Genomic DNA, 17147 nt, shown 5'->3' with positions numbered 1-17147 from the left:
TAATTAGGCAGTGTAAGGAGAAAATCAACATACAGGCCCAGTTTTATGAAAATACTTGCCTTTTTTTACGAAAATAAAATATAATTTACTGTTAAAAGAAAATAAACACGGCTTATCTTGAGTCAATTTCTGACTTCCGGTTACGAAAACAACTGTGAGGAAGTGAACGCCAGACTAAGTAAAGTGAAAGTTTTCGTCAGCCAGTAAGTACTAATACCGTTGGCCTCTCTATATCTGTTTAGATCGCATATATACCCACCAATTTCAGCGTTAAGACAGTGGAAAATGCTTGTTTATTAACGATGTAAAGGAGGCTAAATTACCTTTATTTTATTTTTACCGCCTGTAAGTTCAACAACATTCGCACCTTGCCTCAGGCTCAGTTTTCTGCATTACATTTACAGTACTAAATAATCAAAATATGCTAAGCAGCAAGTTAGACTGAAAAACGAGGCAAGACAACAGTAACACTCTACTGTTTCTTGTTTTTGATCAGCTACATAATAAGAATTCAGAATAAAATAGTAGTTAGGGGACTGTCCATGTAGTAAAGTGTCAAAATAGAGGATATGACAAATAAACGTCTTATTTTATTTTAAGGCATTAAATTTGACATGTCGCATTAGAACACACATATACTACACACATACCCTGGAGTAACATGAAAATCTGATTCCCAGAGTCAAAATTTCATAATGAAAATCTGACTCCCCCCATGAAATTTTGACTCCTCCCACAATTTGACAAAAATTAATAAATCTTATTTTATTTGAGTATATGGCTTTTATCTAGAAGTATGCAAAATGGAGGAGACATTGGCACTTTTTGTGGGCTACGTACCTATACTCCCCCGGCACCGATACTCCCCCGCACCGATACTCCCCAACTTCTTTATATCCCCGCACCGATACTCCCCCGCACCGATACTCCCCCGCTTCTTTACATCCCTGCACCGATACTCCCCCGCACTGATACTCCCGCGTACCGCTACTCCGCAAAAAGACTACTCCCCCAAGGCATAGATTCCCTTGGCTTTGTAAACCCCATTCGTAATTTACAACACTTTCTGTAATGCTTTTTTTTTTTCAAGATGCACCACCCTCTTGGGACCCAGAATTGACTAATTTTATTCGAAATATATTAGGAAAAATAAAGAACGTTACACGAAGTCAATCTCAGACTTAGTGTGCAGCTTGACAGTACGTAGGTCTACAGCTCTTCCTTGTGATTTTTGAGAAATGTTTTTGCAAAATTAATTTCGTTCTTCTACTGTACTCAGTAGTTACTGTATATATATTGTACGGCCTTTTATTTATTTATTTATTTATTTTTTATTAACTTAAGGCAAAGTTAGTTTTAATCTAAGATAACGCAGCTATTTTTTTTTCAGGCAACGATGAATTCGTAAAATTATTAATTAAGTAATAAAAAAGAAGTGCTAAAGCGCTTCGTTTTCTGTCTTTTTCCTCCAACCTTCTTTTCTGCTCTTTAAGCTTCTTTCCCTTGTCTTTTGAATCTGAATTAGATTAGAATCCGAATTGAGCAAAATTCAAAAATTTTGAAAATTGTTGCACAACGAAATTGTCGAGACACGAGCATGCGTCGTGAGCACGCCTTTTATACTCGCAGTCCCGTCGTGTTTTCGATTTTGTTCGTTATAGATGTGAGGGCGTGCGCCGTACTCAACACGTAAAGGGCTCTTTCTCCTTCATTTCTTGCGGCGTGCATCTTGGACCAGGCAAGTCTCACTTGCAAACCAATCGCAAACTCCTTAGAAAGGGAGCAAATTACGCTTGCGGCCTCGCTGTTCGCAGATTATTCCTAGAATCTATTGGAAATGTTCAATATCCTCCGTACGTGCTTACATACGTGCGAACTCAAAATTTCGCATAAAGGACTTGTGTGGTACATGAGATTCTCCGCAAAATTTGGACTTAAACGGGTCGTAGATTTTGATCCACTTACCTAGACTGACCCTAACCTGTATAATTAAATGGAGGGTTGACTCTGTTACTCGATCCTCAGTTTCGGCAAAATTGCATAGGGGGAGTAATGATGCGGGGGAGTATCGGTGCGGGGGAGTAACGGTGCGGGGAAACAACAACACCGGGGAGTATCGGTGCTGAGGAGTAACGGTGCGCGTATAACGGCAATTTTACAGGGGGTTTATCGATGCCGGGATCTATCGGTGTGGGGTCGTATCGATGTGCATAATGCAAAAATTTACTAAGGGGGAGTATCGGTGCGGGGGAGTATCGGTGCGGGGGAGTAACGGTGCGGGGGAGTAACGGTGCGGGGGAGTATCGGCATGACCCCCTTTTTGTGTATACTAAAAAGAATGATGTTTAAAAAATCACCAAATATCAGACTTAAATAGTTTTTATAGGGTAATTATTGGATGGTAAAATACATATTTTTAATTTTCTTATTTTCTCATGAACAATTTCACCTGCAAACTAACAAAAAGTGTTATCTTTATTGTATAATAAAGTGTCAAATATGGAAATAAGCAACTTTGCTGCTTTGTGTGTGTGTGTGTGTGTGTGTGTGTGTGTGTGTGTGTGTGTGTAAGATACTAGTATGTATAACCATAGAAGTAGAGAAAACTTTATGGTATAACTGAACATATATTTTACAGACAATGCCCATAGGAGCAGCCAACACCCTCCAGAGGGTATCCAGTGTGGCTAAGTATGAGCCCAACTATGAAGAGGCAACTGCCTTAATACAATACATGGACACACAACAGCTACAAGGGCTTCTTGACAGTGAAGAAAAACTTCATGACCTCACTAATGATCTACAACAGGTGATTGCTCATCATCCCTCTCTCTCCTTCTCTCTCTCTCAAATGTTCCTGTTTTGTATGGTTTGGTATTTCATTATTTCTGACAAAATAACCTGCCTTAAAAAACAGGCTAAATGACAGAGAGATGCTATTAAAATAATATATATGAGAAATCAATCAGAGTTCAGGGCTTGACATGAAGGGCTGTCTGCATAACAAGAACCATTTTGCTATAAGCTCCAATGGAAATATCAACATCAGGTATGTACCAGGTTAAAAAAAAACTTTACATGTTATAGATAAGATGTTACCTTCATCCTGTATTGGCTACCTTCAGGTAAAGAACATCCAGGTAGACAGGGAGATGTTATATATAAAATGTTACCTACATTCTGTATTGGCTACCTTCAGGTAAAGAACATCCAGGTAGACAGGGAGATGTTACTAGCCAGCAATAAGAGCTTGGCTGATTACAACCTGTCCAAGGAGCCTCTATTAAAGGAAGGCAGAGAGAAGTTGGCTACACTCTATGAAGAGGTTCAGCGCTCAAAAGAGGTCCTTCTCAGGGACAAAGAGCAGATAGGTATAATAATGATGATTACCATAATGATATCTATTTAAAGTTAAAACTTAAGTAAAATTTTGGAGTGATTGAACCATTCACAAAAACATTCATCCCATCATAATTTTGGTGTTTTACTAGAAGTGAAGCATAAGATAATGATCTTTTTTTTAAATTTAATGGTGGTACATAGCCAGAGGGCAGTTTTGCCTCTCTTATCCACTTGTCTCCGTGTGTTATTAAATCAACCTATACACATAATATATACTGCATTCAAGATAGTCATTTCACGAAAGAAATGGAGAACGAAGTAAGAAATATGTGGGGCTTTGATTGTTTCTTCAGCTCTTATAAGTCAAATAGTAGGGGAGTAGGTATACTGATAAATAATAATTTTGAATTTAAACCAATTAAAGAGAAACGAGACGAAAATGGAAACTACATTCTACTCGAGGCACTAATAGAAAATAGGAAAGTTCTCATCTGTTCGGTATACGGCCCTAATACGGATAAACCTGAATTTTTTGACTCCCTTTTTACCAATATAGAAACTTTTGAGTGTGAAAACATTATAATATGTGGAGATTTTAATCTGGTGCTAGATCCGGCCAAGGACTATCAAAACTACAGACATGTAAATAACCCTAATGCCAGAAACAAACTTTTGGAAATGAAGGAGAGTTATAACCTCATTGATTCGTATAGACAGTTACACCCGAATATTAATAAGTATACGTGGCGACGACGCACACCCTTTCAGCAAGCTCGACTAGACTACTTTTTAACCTCAGAAATCTTGTTACGTAGCACTAAATCGTGTTATATTAAGCCCGGCTATAGGACTGATCACTCGGCTGTAGTGCTGTCACTTACCTTTCACGCGTACGTTAAGGGTAGGGGCTTCTGGAAATTCAATAATTCCTTACTGCACGATATCACATATATCGAAGCAATTAGAAGTAAAATTATAGAGGTTAAAAAACAGTACGCTGCCCCTGTATATAATTTAAAAAACTTCCAAAATATACCGGACAGAGAAATCCATTTTACGGTAAATGATCAGCTATTTTTTGAAACCCTTTTGATGGAAATTAGGGGTAAGACAATTTCGTATGCGTCTTACCAAAAAAAGAAAAAGTCAGAAATAGAAAAGAAGTTAGTTAAGGAAATTGAACTTTTAGAAAATATAACTTGCGAGGCCAATATTCAGACTTTAAGACAAAAGCAAAAAGAATTGGAGGAAGTACGAAAAGAAAAATTACAAGGCGCATTTATAAGATCTAGAGCTAAGTGGGTGGAGGAAGGCGAAAAACCAACTAAATATTTTTGTGGTCTAGAATCGAGAAATTTTACCAATAAACTGATTCCAAGAATTCAGCTAGACGATGGCACAATTATTGTTAACCAGGGGAAGATACTAGAAAATACCAAAAAATTTTATGAAAATCTGTATGCATGCCGGGAGCATAACATAGAAGATGTTAACCTAGATAATGAGGTAACCCTTAACGATGTTTATAAACTCAGCAATCTGGAAGCTGCAGAATTGGAAGGGCCCATTACGGAGGCAGAAGCAGCACAAACATTATCTAAAATGAAATCGAACAAATCCCCGGGAACTGACGGCTTTTCAGTTGAATTTTATAAGGTATTTTGGAGACAACTAAGCTCTTTTGTTGTCAGGTCAATTAATTTTGCTTACGAAACTGGCCAGTTATCGGTGACGCAAAAACAGGGCATAATCACTTGCCTCCCGAAGGGAGATAAACCACGCCACTTTCTTAAAAACTGGCGCCCCATATCACTTCTCAATACTATATACAAGATCGCCTCGGGTTCGATAGCTGCTAGGGTAAAACTAGTGTTAGATAAATTAATATATCCGGAACAAACCGGTTTCATGGCTGGCAGATATATCGGAGAGAACACGCGACTTATATACGATGCAATGCAGTATACTGAGGAAGAAAATATTCCTGGGTTACTGTTATTAATTGACTTTGAAAAGGCATTCGATTCCTTGTCTTGGTCATTCATTCAAAAGGTTCTGACCTTTTTTAACTTTGGTGATTCAGTCAGGAGATGGGTATCATTGTTCTACAATGACATCTCTGCTACAATAAATCAAGGGGGGAATATGTCGGAATTCTTTAAAATTAATAGAGGATGCCGTCAGGGGGATCCCCTCTCACCCTATCTCTTTATTCTATGCGCCGAAATATTGGCGGCGTTTATAAGAAACAATGACGATATAAAGGGTATTAATATAGGTGCAAAAGAATTAAAAATTTCATTATATGCAGATGACACTACTCTTATACTTGACGGGAGTGAAAAGTCACTGAATGAATGTATGTTTGTCTTGGATAAATTTTCGAAGATCTCCGGTCTGCATATTAATCTCTCTAAAACTGAAGTTATATGGATTGGGTCAAAGCGATACTCTAAAGATATCCTCTGCCCAAAATATAGATTAGATTGGGGAAAAACTAGTTTCAAAATGCTAGGGATAGAATTTGACGTAGATTTAGGTAAGATAACGAAGCAAAATATGGAGACCAAATTAACTTCCATGAAAAAAATATTTAATCAGTGGAGAGTAAGAAATATAACACCAATTGGTAAAATAACAGTAATAAAAACATTAGCCTTGCCGGTATTGAATCATATATTTATATCGCTCCCAAACCCAGAGGAAAAACAGATTAAAGAATTAGAAAAGTGTCTTTTTTCTTTTCTTTGGAATAATAAACCTGATAAAATTAAAAGAAATATCATTATAAGAGATTATAAAGCTGGGGGCTTGAGGATGGTAAGCGTGAGGCATTTTATAAAATCGTTAAAAATTCCGTGGGTAAGAAGACTTATGTTCGAAAATAAAGAATGGAAAAATATTATATCTAAATATGTAGACACTGAAAAACTAATCACATGTGGTACAGAATATATCTCAAAAATCTTGAAAAACATAAAAAATAGATTCTGGATTGATGCCTTAGCAGCCTGGAAAGAACTTTGTGGTACAATAATGGCCAATAAAATCAAGGATTTTGGTAACATTCCACTCTTTCTAAATGAAAATATACTTATTGGAAATAAACCTGTCTTCTATACATCGTGGTACGACAAAAACATTAGATTTGTTAATGATTTACTCCTGGACTCTGGAGAGTTCTATGACTTCACTGAGTTCAGGGACATCCACGGTATTGACACAAATTTTGTCGAATACCATGGAATTATCTCAGCCATAAAAGAATGGCTTGGTGGTATTCCTGAAAAATTAAGTAAAATTGCCACTCCTTTAATTCCTGATCATATATTGTTGCTGTCAGGTTGTTCAAAAGGCTCAAAGATTTATTATAAAACTTTAAGTAAAGTAGGTGTTCTTGAGATGTCAAAAGGTATGAATAAATGGAAGGAGTTGTTAAATTTGGAGGAAAATGAATGCCCGAAGATTTTCGAACTTCCTTTCACAATAACAAAAGATTCAAAGCTTCACTGGTTCCAATTTCGAATTAATCATAATATCCTTACCACAAATTCACTGCTTTTCAAATACAAAATGGTCGATAGCAGTATATGTTCCCTTTGCAAAGGAGCTGAAGAAACAACTGAGCATTTATTCTGGAATTGTGCGGTTACCCAAAAATTATTGACCGATTTGGAAGAATATATATTATCTAATACTCAAGTTACTCTACCTGTCTCAAAGAGGAATTGCTTAGTCGGCTCTACGAGCCTCTCTCCAATTATTAATCTCATTATGTTGCAATTTAAATTTTATATTTATTTAAGAAGATGTTCACAGGGTAAACCAACATTAGGAGGTTTGATTTCATCGCTTAGATATCTGGTGAAAACAGATAAGTCAATCTGTCAGTACAATTCAAATATAATTAAGTTATTTTCAATTTGAAGATTTAGCGTACGACGATGTAATTAACTAAAAAGTGTTATATAGTATAACATCTCTTATGTGTGAGTGTGTGAGCGAGTGTCTGTTTGTTTGTATTTGTATTGTCATGTTTTCTTGATGTATTGTGTCAATAAAAAAAAAAAAAAAAAAAAAAAAAAAAAAAAAAAAAAAAAATCAACCTATACACAACAAAGTCACCTCTCTGTTCCTCTTCCTGTTACTATATTGGTGTGTGTGTGTGTGTGTGTGTGTGTTTGTGTGTATGTAAATATGTGTGTGTATGTGTTTGTGTGTATGTGTGTGTGTGTATGTAAAGGTGTGTATGTGTGTGTGTATGTGCGTGTGTGTGTGTGTGTGTGTATGTAAAGGTGTGTGTGTATGTGTTTGTGTGTATGTAAATGTGTGTGTGTATGTGTTTGTGTGTGTGTGTGTATGTAAAGGTGTGTGTGTGTGTGTGTGTGTGTGTGTGTGTGTAAAGGTGTGTGTGTGTGTGTGTATGTAAAGGTGTGTGTGTATGTGTTTGTGTGTGTGTGTAGTGAACACTGGTCTTCCTCTCTGTGACAGTGTGGTAAAATGGTTAAAGGGTGTTACATGGCAGTGTTTTAATCTTCCTGCAATATATATATATATATATATATATATATATATATATATATATATATATATATATATATATACACACACATATATATAAGGCTTATATTTCTAACCCTAGGCTGTTTGATATATTTCAGATAACCAGGCAAATAGCCAAAGTCCTGACACTGTTCATGCCTTACTGCAGACTGAAGCCGCTAAATCAGAGGAAGAAACAGAGGTATTGGCAGTAATGCTTTCAAATCCCTATTTAGTTGACATGTTAGTTCAGCCAAAACTCACTACGTCATGCATTCTGAATGCTACATCCATGCTCAGTTCAAACTATGTCACCAAATTGATAGCTGTATTATATTTATTTCAATCATTTTATAGGCCTTTTATCTTTGAGCTTTATATCTTAGAAATACATTTGTCTCTGTATGTTTGAAAAACTCAGTGTAAAAAAGAAAAAAACTTTTGTATGGTCACTTTATCCATATTGCTATCCTTAGTCTTGCTTCTTGGTCTGCAGACCAACCAGTTCGTGGACCAAATATGGTGAAAGCATGTGCGTAGATTTAATTGCTCTGCCCCTGCTAGGACGGCAGTTGTGGGAGCAGGGAATCCATTACTTTATTATTAGGGGATTATATGGCTTGCTTTCATTGATTTGTGTACTACTTACTCCACAGATGAAATGTTGTGAATGCTCCCTTTATAAATGATTTGGTATTAACTTAATTCATTTGTTAATTTTACAGAAAATGGCAGAAGAATTTCTTGATGGTAGTTTAAGTGTTGATGCGTTTGTCCAGAAATTTATTGGAGAGAGGACCGTGGCTCACTTACGAAGAATTAAGGCAGAGAAGATGGGAGAACTGCTGCAGACACGAGCCTCTGGCAAATCTCCCTATGGACAGCAGTGGACTGCCTCACAGACACCTTATCCTAATTCTTCCACTGGATATCAGATGCCAGAACCATCAGGATACTATCCTAGATAATTACCATACATTCTAAGTGTACATCAATCAACAACTGGATATCAGATGCCAGAATCATCAGGATACTATCCTAGATAATTGACAGACATTCTTACCAAGTGTACATCAATCAACAACTGGATATCAGATGCCAGAGCCATCAGGATACTATCCTCGATAATTGATGGATATTCTAAACAAGTTAACTATTTTCAGCAGGCCTGTAGCCAGCAATTTCAAAAGGGGGTCTTTTTCTGAAAATTGTACCTTTTGAAATGAAATTTTTGTGTACCTAGGTCAAATTTTGCCCAGAATGGACCTTTACCTGACAAAAAGGGCAGTTCTTTTCAACCACCCCCCAAACATCCCTGGCTACGGGCCTGCTCAGTATAGTACAGAGTGTGTACCATAATTTAAACTTTCTCAGAGTGAATCAAAGTAAGTTATTTTTACTGAAACTCTACTTAGTAAAATTGACATTTATGCAAATAATATTTAAGTAATATGAAAAATACCCGATGCCGGAATTAGCATTGTAAATGTTTAGTTGGGTACATGTAAAACAAGACTCAGCCTGACTTTCACCTTTCATTACATGGATGTTCAGTACAGACACAGACTTTCACCTTTCATTACATGGATGTTCAGTACAGACAGAGACTTTCACCTTTCATTACATGGATGTTCAGTACAGACACAGACTTTCACCTTTCACTACATGGATGTTTAGTACAGACACAGACTTTCACCTTTCATTACATGGATGTTCAGTACAGACACAGACTTTCACCTTTCATTACATGGATGTTCAGTACAGACACAGACTTTCACCTTTCACTACATGGATGTTTAGTACAGACACAGACTTTCACCTTTCATTACATGGATGTTCAGTACAGACACAGACTTTCACTTTTCACTACATGGATGTTTAGTACAGACACAGACTCACCTTTCATTACATGGATGTTCAGTACAGACAGACTTTCACCTTTCATTACATGGATGTTCAGTACAGACACAGACTTTCACCTTTCATTACATGGATGTTCAGTACAGACAGACTTTCACCTTTCATTACATGGATGTTCAGTACAGACAGAGACTTTCACCTTTCATTACATGGATGTTCAGTACAGACACAGACTTTCACCTTTCATTACATGGATGTTTAGTACAGACACAGACTCACCTTTCATTACATGGATGTTCAGTACAGACAGACTTTCACCTTTCATTACATGGATGCTCTGTACAGACACAGACTCCACATTGCCATGCATTTTTCATCTGCCTGATAGTACATTTCACTGCATCATGCTGTTCATATTTTAATGTAACTATACCATAAACTTCTTCTTAAGTTGGGAAAAATATTAAATCTACAGTTGTTGATATAGTGCTTCTTGGTTAGAATACCCTTATTCTCATCTCTTTGATTCTTGATCAAGGAAAACAGCTCCTTAAATTAAGCTACATTTTTTATGAAATCATCTTGTGCAAATTACAGGTATATGTAGTATATACACACGTTAAAGTGTTGTAACTGGTACAATAATTTATAAAACCAACACTCAAGGTAAACAGAGGTTGAAATAAATGCCGTCTACCTGAAATAACCATTGTATTTGCACATAAATGGACATCAGTAGCTCAGGCACTTTACTTTAATTACTAGTCAGTCTGATCTTTTATTATAATTTAATACTAATTTATATGAGTTTTATATTTCAGAAGTACCAAAAATATGATTTTGACCCCAGAAAAAAGTCATTTTGATTAACTTTTAATTTAAAAAAAATTGTATTTTCTTCATTAAAACTCTATATGTGTAACTGAGCAATAGATGAATTGGTTAATTAACAATTTTTTGTTAGGAACACAATTTATATGGTTATAAGGAGATACATATAATGCTGTAGTAGGGCCAACTATATGCCAACATGCCAACCTATCTCCAACATTGGCCATCATATGCAGGCTTGGTGGGTAGCTCTTATTCAACTTGATTTTCGAATGCTGCATTTCTCTCAAACACTCAAATTGTCTAGATTATATCTCCCCTCCCCCCCCCCCCCCCCCCCCCCCCCCCCCCCCCCCCCCCCCCCCCCCCCCCCCCCCCCCCCCCCCCATGTTTTGGTTCTAACTTACTGCAGTCACAAATAATCAGAGAAAAATAGCAAATGGTAAAAAGTTTATTTCATTTGGTTATACTGTAGGATAGCCTTTTACAACAACAGAACAAAATACCAAATGGCTATAAGTAACAGTTCAATACAAACATCTGTCAACAAGACGAGAACATGGAAGCCTTAAAAATAAATAGTTTGGTAGCATGCACCTTCGATGTCTAAGTCACAGGGGTTAGTGAGGTTTGGTATATCCCCTGTATTGATGTATTAGATTGGCTAACACAAAGTCAGTGAGGGTTGCCTATATACCCTGTTTTAATGTATTAGATTGACTAATACAGAGCTATTGAAAGTTGCCTACACACCCATTGGTTGTGTAATATTGGCAAATGAATGAGATTCTGTAAGCTTTTAAAGTCTAAGTGAAACATTTGGCTTTATGTGATAAACGGCAGTGGCTTGTGACTGCTCCAGAAACTACTTTTGTGTAACTTAAAATGGAAATCAGCATTCATGATAATCAAGAGATCTTAGAATTACTTGTATATGGCAAAATAAAAAAAAGGCAAGCTAGATCAGTGAAATTAAAAAAATCACTTGCAAGTTCAAAATTAAAGATGGATGAGCCAGAGCACAACTGTAATGCATACAAATTATTACTGTCATTTTCTCACACAAATAAAATCTGTGTCCAAAAATAATTCAAATTAATCACTTGTTCACCTGAGAAAGGGCTTTCAATTGTACCTTCTCCAAATTTCTGGTTGTAAACTTGACCCTTTAATCCGTTCCTCTAGTGGGTAATGAAACCAGAAAGGAAAAGCAGTAATGAAACAAAACCCTGTGCTTATTGTTTAAGTTATGCCATTTGAAACTACATGTATATGCATTTGGTCAAGTGTAGTGGCAATGCTTTCATCTACTCACAATATGTACCTTTTATGTGTCAATTATTAACTTTAATTCATAATATGGAGACTACATTTAGAACAAACTCAGTCCCAAGTAAATGTATTTGATATAAGTATTTGGCAGCATCCAGTTGTCTTTAATACAGATTGATTTGTGATATTCATGATAACAATAGTAAGTAAACCATAGAACAAACCCAGCCCCAGGTATGCCTTCATTTGTAACTTATACAAGTATTTGGCAGCATCCAGTTGTCTTTAATACAGATTGATTTGTGATATTCATGATAACAATAGTAAGTAAACCATAGAACAAACCCAGCCCCAGGTATGCCTTCATTTGTAACTTATACAAGTATTTGGCAGCATCCAGTTGTCTTTAATACAGATTGATTTGTGATATTCATGATAGCAATAGTAAGTAAACCATAGAACAAACCCAGCCCCAGGTATGCCTTCATTTGTAATTTATACAAGTATTTGGTAGCATTCAGTTGTCTCTAAACACAGATTGATTTGTGATATTCATGATAACAATAGTAAGTAAACCATAGTTCCAATGTGAGCCTTGATTCAAGGCTAAAATGGGAACAACTTTCGTCTTTGTATTCCATCGATCTAAAATGGTTGCTAATACTAGTGTGACTTAAGCAAGCTTTCCACTGTTCCAGGCCAGACTACATAAAGTCCACTCCATACTATCAGACCAATGTGAAGATCCTGGTGAATGCTGTGCATACTCTGGGCTAGGCATTCTCTCAATGTCTCCAAATGTCAGCACATGACATAATTCTCAGTGACAATTGACACCAGCACAACCATTATCACTTCAAGTATCTTCAACATAGTGTAACCCTGGTTTGTGAATGTGTGCAATGCCTTTCAATTCTATTTCGTATAAAAATATCGGTCAGTCTTAAATGAGATATGCTTGCGCATGCGTACTCAGTTAGCTTGTGACATGCGGCTGGGTAGTCAGCCTGAAAATAGATGCGATCTATTTCTATCAGAATTATAATCTAAAACAAACGTAGTTTGTTTGCTTAAGTTGGAAACATTTTTGCAACGGAGTTGCAATCTTTTATGCGGCATATATATTGATCTGTAACGTAGTTACACATTGTAGGCTACGAATCATTTGTGTGCCAAACTTAATTTCAATATGGCGGCCGAAAGCACGTGTAGTGCTGTTTTACCGGGCCTTTCAAAACCCGCAATAGATACATGTAAGAATAGCGAGGACGTTAAAGCAAAGAAAGTAAGAACTAGAACAGGAAAGGGGAAACTAGACGACAAAGCAAAATCTAGTCATAACAGTGATGAATATTTAACTATAATGAAAAATATACAAGAAACTGTGCAGAGACAGGAAACGAGCATTAACAGCGTCGTGGGACGCATAGATACTTTAGAGAAACAGTACCTGTATCACGATGAATATTGTGAGGAGAATTATGACTTTGATGAACAGTATGATGAAAGATTGGAGGATGAAACATGCCCGGAGGCAGGTACTAGTAGCACAAACAGATTTGATGATATGACGAAGAGATATAAATTAATAGAGTATACAGACGTGGAAGTTGACAGTGTGTTGGCGAGTAGTGTCAATGATTTGTTCACCAATGGGATAGTAGATCATTCAAAGTATACAGAACTTACCAAAGATGAAAATAACTCACGGCCAAAAAACTGTGAAAGTTTGGTGATAGTCAAAACCAATAAAATGGTATGGAACATTATTCCTCAATATGCCAAAACAAATGATAAGAAGTTACAGGATGTTCAAATGTCAGTTGTAAAAGCAGCTACGTTGATGACTAAAGGAATAGACAAACTGGCTAAGTTAGAAACAGGAAATGATACGAGTGAAGGGCTTGGAAAACTCATTGATATGTTCAATGACAGTATTGCTTTGCTTGGTCATGCCAATACTCAGATTAACTGTTTTAGAAAGGATTTGTTAAAACCAAACCTCAAGCCAGAGTACAAACCTTTGTGCAATCATAACATTCCGTGCACAACTTTTCTCTTTGGAGATGATATTACCAAATCTGCAAGGGAAGTGGAAGATTCTGCGAAAATGAGTTATAAAATGATGCAGAGTAGAATGGGCTTGGATTATAGAAACCGCCCATACCAAAGGGGCCCACGATTCAGGGGACGAATGAGAGGAAGGTACAATCGTGGCCGAGGAAGTTCTTCCCAGAGGGGTGCACATGCAGATTCAAAAAACTTCTCATGGCAAAGCAGCCAGTGGGATCAGAACAGATACTAGAGGTGAGACATAAATTTCAAGCTGGTAGATTGCATTTGTTTGTAGATGAATGGAGAAAATTGACCAGTGACCCATATATCTTGGATATAGTACAAAATTGTCATATAAATGTTGATACCAACATTGGATTTCAAAACTTAAATGATATGGTGAAATATAGGTTTAACACAGAAGAAACAATTATAATCAGGAAAGAAATTTCTAAACTACTTGATCTTGGTGTTATTAAGAAAGTTCAAAGTGTACCGGGGCAGTTTTTATCTCCTATTTTTGTACGCCCTAAAAAGAATGGAGAATACAGAATGATATTAAATCTTAAGAAGCTGAATCAACACATTCCCTATGAACATTTTAAAATGGACACTTTTGAAAAGGCATTGACCTTAGTGACAAAAGGATGCTTCCTAGCATCAATTGATATAAAGCATGCATATTATAGTGTGAAAATAGCAGAAGAACAGCAAATTCTTTTTCGATTTGTTTGGGAAGGAAATATCTATCAATACACATGCCTTGCAAATGGCGTTTCTGAAGGGCCCAAAATATTTACGAAATTATTAAAGCCTGTATATGCAAAATTGAGAAGTCTTGGCCATTCTAGTTCAGGATTTATTGATGACAGTTTATTGTGTTCAGATAATTACCTTGAATGTGTTGAAAATATAAGATGCACAAAACATCTAATGGAAACACTTGGGTTTATAATCAATGCAGAAAAGTCTGTCCTTATTCCCCAACAATCATTGTTGTTTTTGGGAAATATAATTGATTCTGAAAGTATGACGGTGACTTTACCTAAAGATAAAATGGATCACATTGTACAGCAGTGTAAAATGCTTATCATTAAAACAGAAGCAAAAGTAAGACTAGTAGCTAAAGTTATTGGAATTATAGTTTCAACATTCTCAGCTGTTGAATATGGTAAACTCCATTATAGAGAACTTGAAAAGCAGAAGATAAGTGCTTTAAAAAGCAACAATGGAAATTATGATGCTATGATGCACATTACAATTAGTATGAAGCAAGAATTACAATGGTGGATGGAAAACGTCCACTTGCAAAGAAGGAAAATTGACAAAGGAAATGTTGACATTATATTGTATACTGATGCATCCAAATTAGGCTGGGGTGCTCATTTGGAGGGTCAAAAAATTGGTGGTAGATGGTTTCCAGAAGAAGCTAACCTTCATATAAATGCTTTAGAGTTACTAGCAATATTATATGCATTGCAGTCTTTTACATTTAGATTTGAAAATAAACATGTAAAGATCATGAGTGATAATATTACAGCATGTGACTATATTCAGAATATGGGTGGAATTAAATCTTATGATTGCAATAACATAGCAAAAAAGATTTGGCATTGGTGTATCGAGAAAAATGTTTGGCTCACCTGTGTCCATGTGCCAGGGAAAGATAATGTAGATGCTGATGATGCTTCTAGGAAGTTTAATGAACGTTTAGAATGGAAGTTGAATGAGAATGTATTTCAAAAGATATGTGAAAAATTTGGAAATCCATTTATTGATCTTTTTGCCTCTAGATTAAATGCGCAAGTTGAAAGATATTGTTCATGGCAGGCAGACCCCTTTGCTTGGGGTATTAATGCATTTACTTATGATTGGGGAACACTGAATTATGTTTATCTGTTTCCACCTTTCAGTTTGCTGGGTCATTGTATCCAGAAGATTCGCAAAGACAAAGCCAGGGGTATTATAGTGGCTCCTGTATGGCCAACACAGATATGGTTTGCAAAGTTGATGGAATTACTTGTGGAAAACCCAATAGTCATTCAAAAGAAAAAAGGTCTGCTAACTTTACCAGGGAACAAGCTCCCAGTGGAACATCCTCTTATGGACAAGTTGAAACTCATTGTATGCAAAGTATCAGGGAACAGTTTAGAGAACGAGGCCTTTCTGAGCAATCAACCCACATACTTATGTCATCTTGGCGTACAGGAACAAAGAAACAATACAACGTGTTCATTAAACGCTGGTTCAAATACTGTGGTGAAAGGAAAATTAATTCAATTTCACCACATGTGGAAGAGGTGATAGAATTTCTTACAAAACAGTTTAATGATGGCTTAGCTTATGACAGTTTAAATACAGCAAGAGGTGCTATTTCATCAATGGGTATTCAAATTGATGGAGTTTCAGCAGGGAGTCATCCATTGGTGATAAGATATATGAAAGGCATTTATAATTTGAGGCCACCAAGACAACGTTATGCTCAAATTTGGGATGTTAATAAAGTTCTGGTTTTCTTAAGGAAACTTTCACCAGTAAAGCACTTGACTTTGAAGGATCTGACTTTAAAACTTACAATGCTCATGGCATTAATTAATGCCACACGTGTACAAACATTGCATTTAATTTCTGTTGTTGATATGAAAAAGTTGAGTTCAGAGTTTGTGTTTCAGTTATGTGGTTTACTGAAGCAAAGTAGACCAGGTTGTAATTCATCACATATTGTGTTTAAAGCTTACCCTCCAGATAGGAGGTTGTGTGTTTATACTGTTTTAAAAGAGTATATAGCTCGTACAAAGACATTGCGTAGGCATAATGTTGATAAAAATTTGCTTATAAGTTATATGAAACCTTATAAACCTGTTCAAAGAGATACGATTTCTAGATGGATCAAAGTTGTAATGACAAAATCGGGAATAGACACTACTTTATTTGGTGCTCACAGTGTGAGAGCTGCTGCTGTTTCAAAGGCAAAAATGAATTCTGTGCCAGTGACAGATATTTTGAACAAAGCTGGTTGGAGTACTGAAAAAACATTTGCAAAATTCTATGAGAAACAAATTGAGGATAAAGCTACCACATTTGAATATGGAGTTTTAAAAAGGAAGTAATGAGCATTTTCATATACTAGTATATACTGGCATGTATAGGTTTACATGAGTATCTGTTGATGATTTGTTGAAACTGTTCTAAACGATATTTTAAGCTGAAATAAAGGCCATTGAATACTGGTTTATTGATGTTTG

General features: G+C 36.2%; 2 protein-coding genes across 2 annotated transcripts; both read left to right on the top strand.

Annotated features, from left to right (window-relative positions):
* Window positions 1–11: 11 nt before the first annotated feature.
* LOC106168642 (vacuolar protein sorting-associated protein 37B) lies at window positions 12–10226 on the top strand. Its single transcript, XM_086995789.1, has 5 exons — window positions 12–203; window positions 2639–2809; window positions 3200–3371; window positions 8004–8086; window positions 8610–10226. The coding sequence occupies exons 2-5, from the start codon at window positions 2642–2644 to the stop codon at window positions 8850–8852; spliced, it is 666 nt and encodes a 221-aa protein (XP_086851915.1). The 5' UTR covers window positions 12–203; window positions 2639–2641; the 3' UTR covers window positions 8853–10226.
* A 724-nt stretch (window positions 10227–10950) lies between these two features.
* On the top strand, window positions 10951–17132 carry LOC147764953 (uncharacterized). Its single transcript, XM_086995702.1, has 2 exons — window positions 10951–14154; window positions 15816–17132. The coding sequence occupies exon 1, from the start codon at window positions 13037–13039 to the stop codon at window positions 14150–14152; it is 1116 nt and encodes a 371-aa protein (XP_086851828.1). The 5' UTR covers window positions 10951–13036; the 3' UTR covers window positions 14153–14154; window positions 15816–17132.
* Window positions 17133–17147: the final 15 nt, after the last annotated feature.

The sequence above is a fragment of the Lingula anatina genome, chromosome 1, assembly GCF_051362555.1.
Source record: "Lingula anatina isolate TDL-2025a chromosome 1, LinAna3.0, whole genome shotgun sequence".
NCBI lineage: Eukaryota > Metazoa > Brachiopoda > Lingulata > Lingulida > Lingulidae > Lingula > Lingula anatina.
Note: the sequence above shows the minus strand (reverse complement) of the source record. Positions and strands in the feature narration are given on the sequence as shown.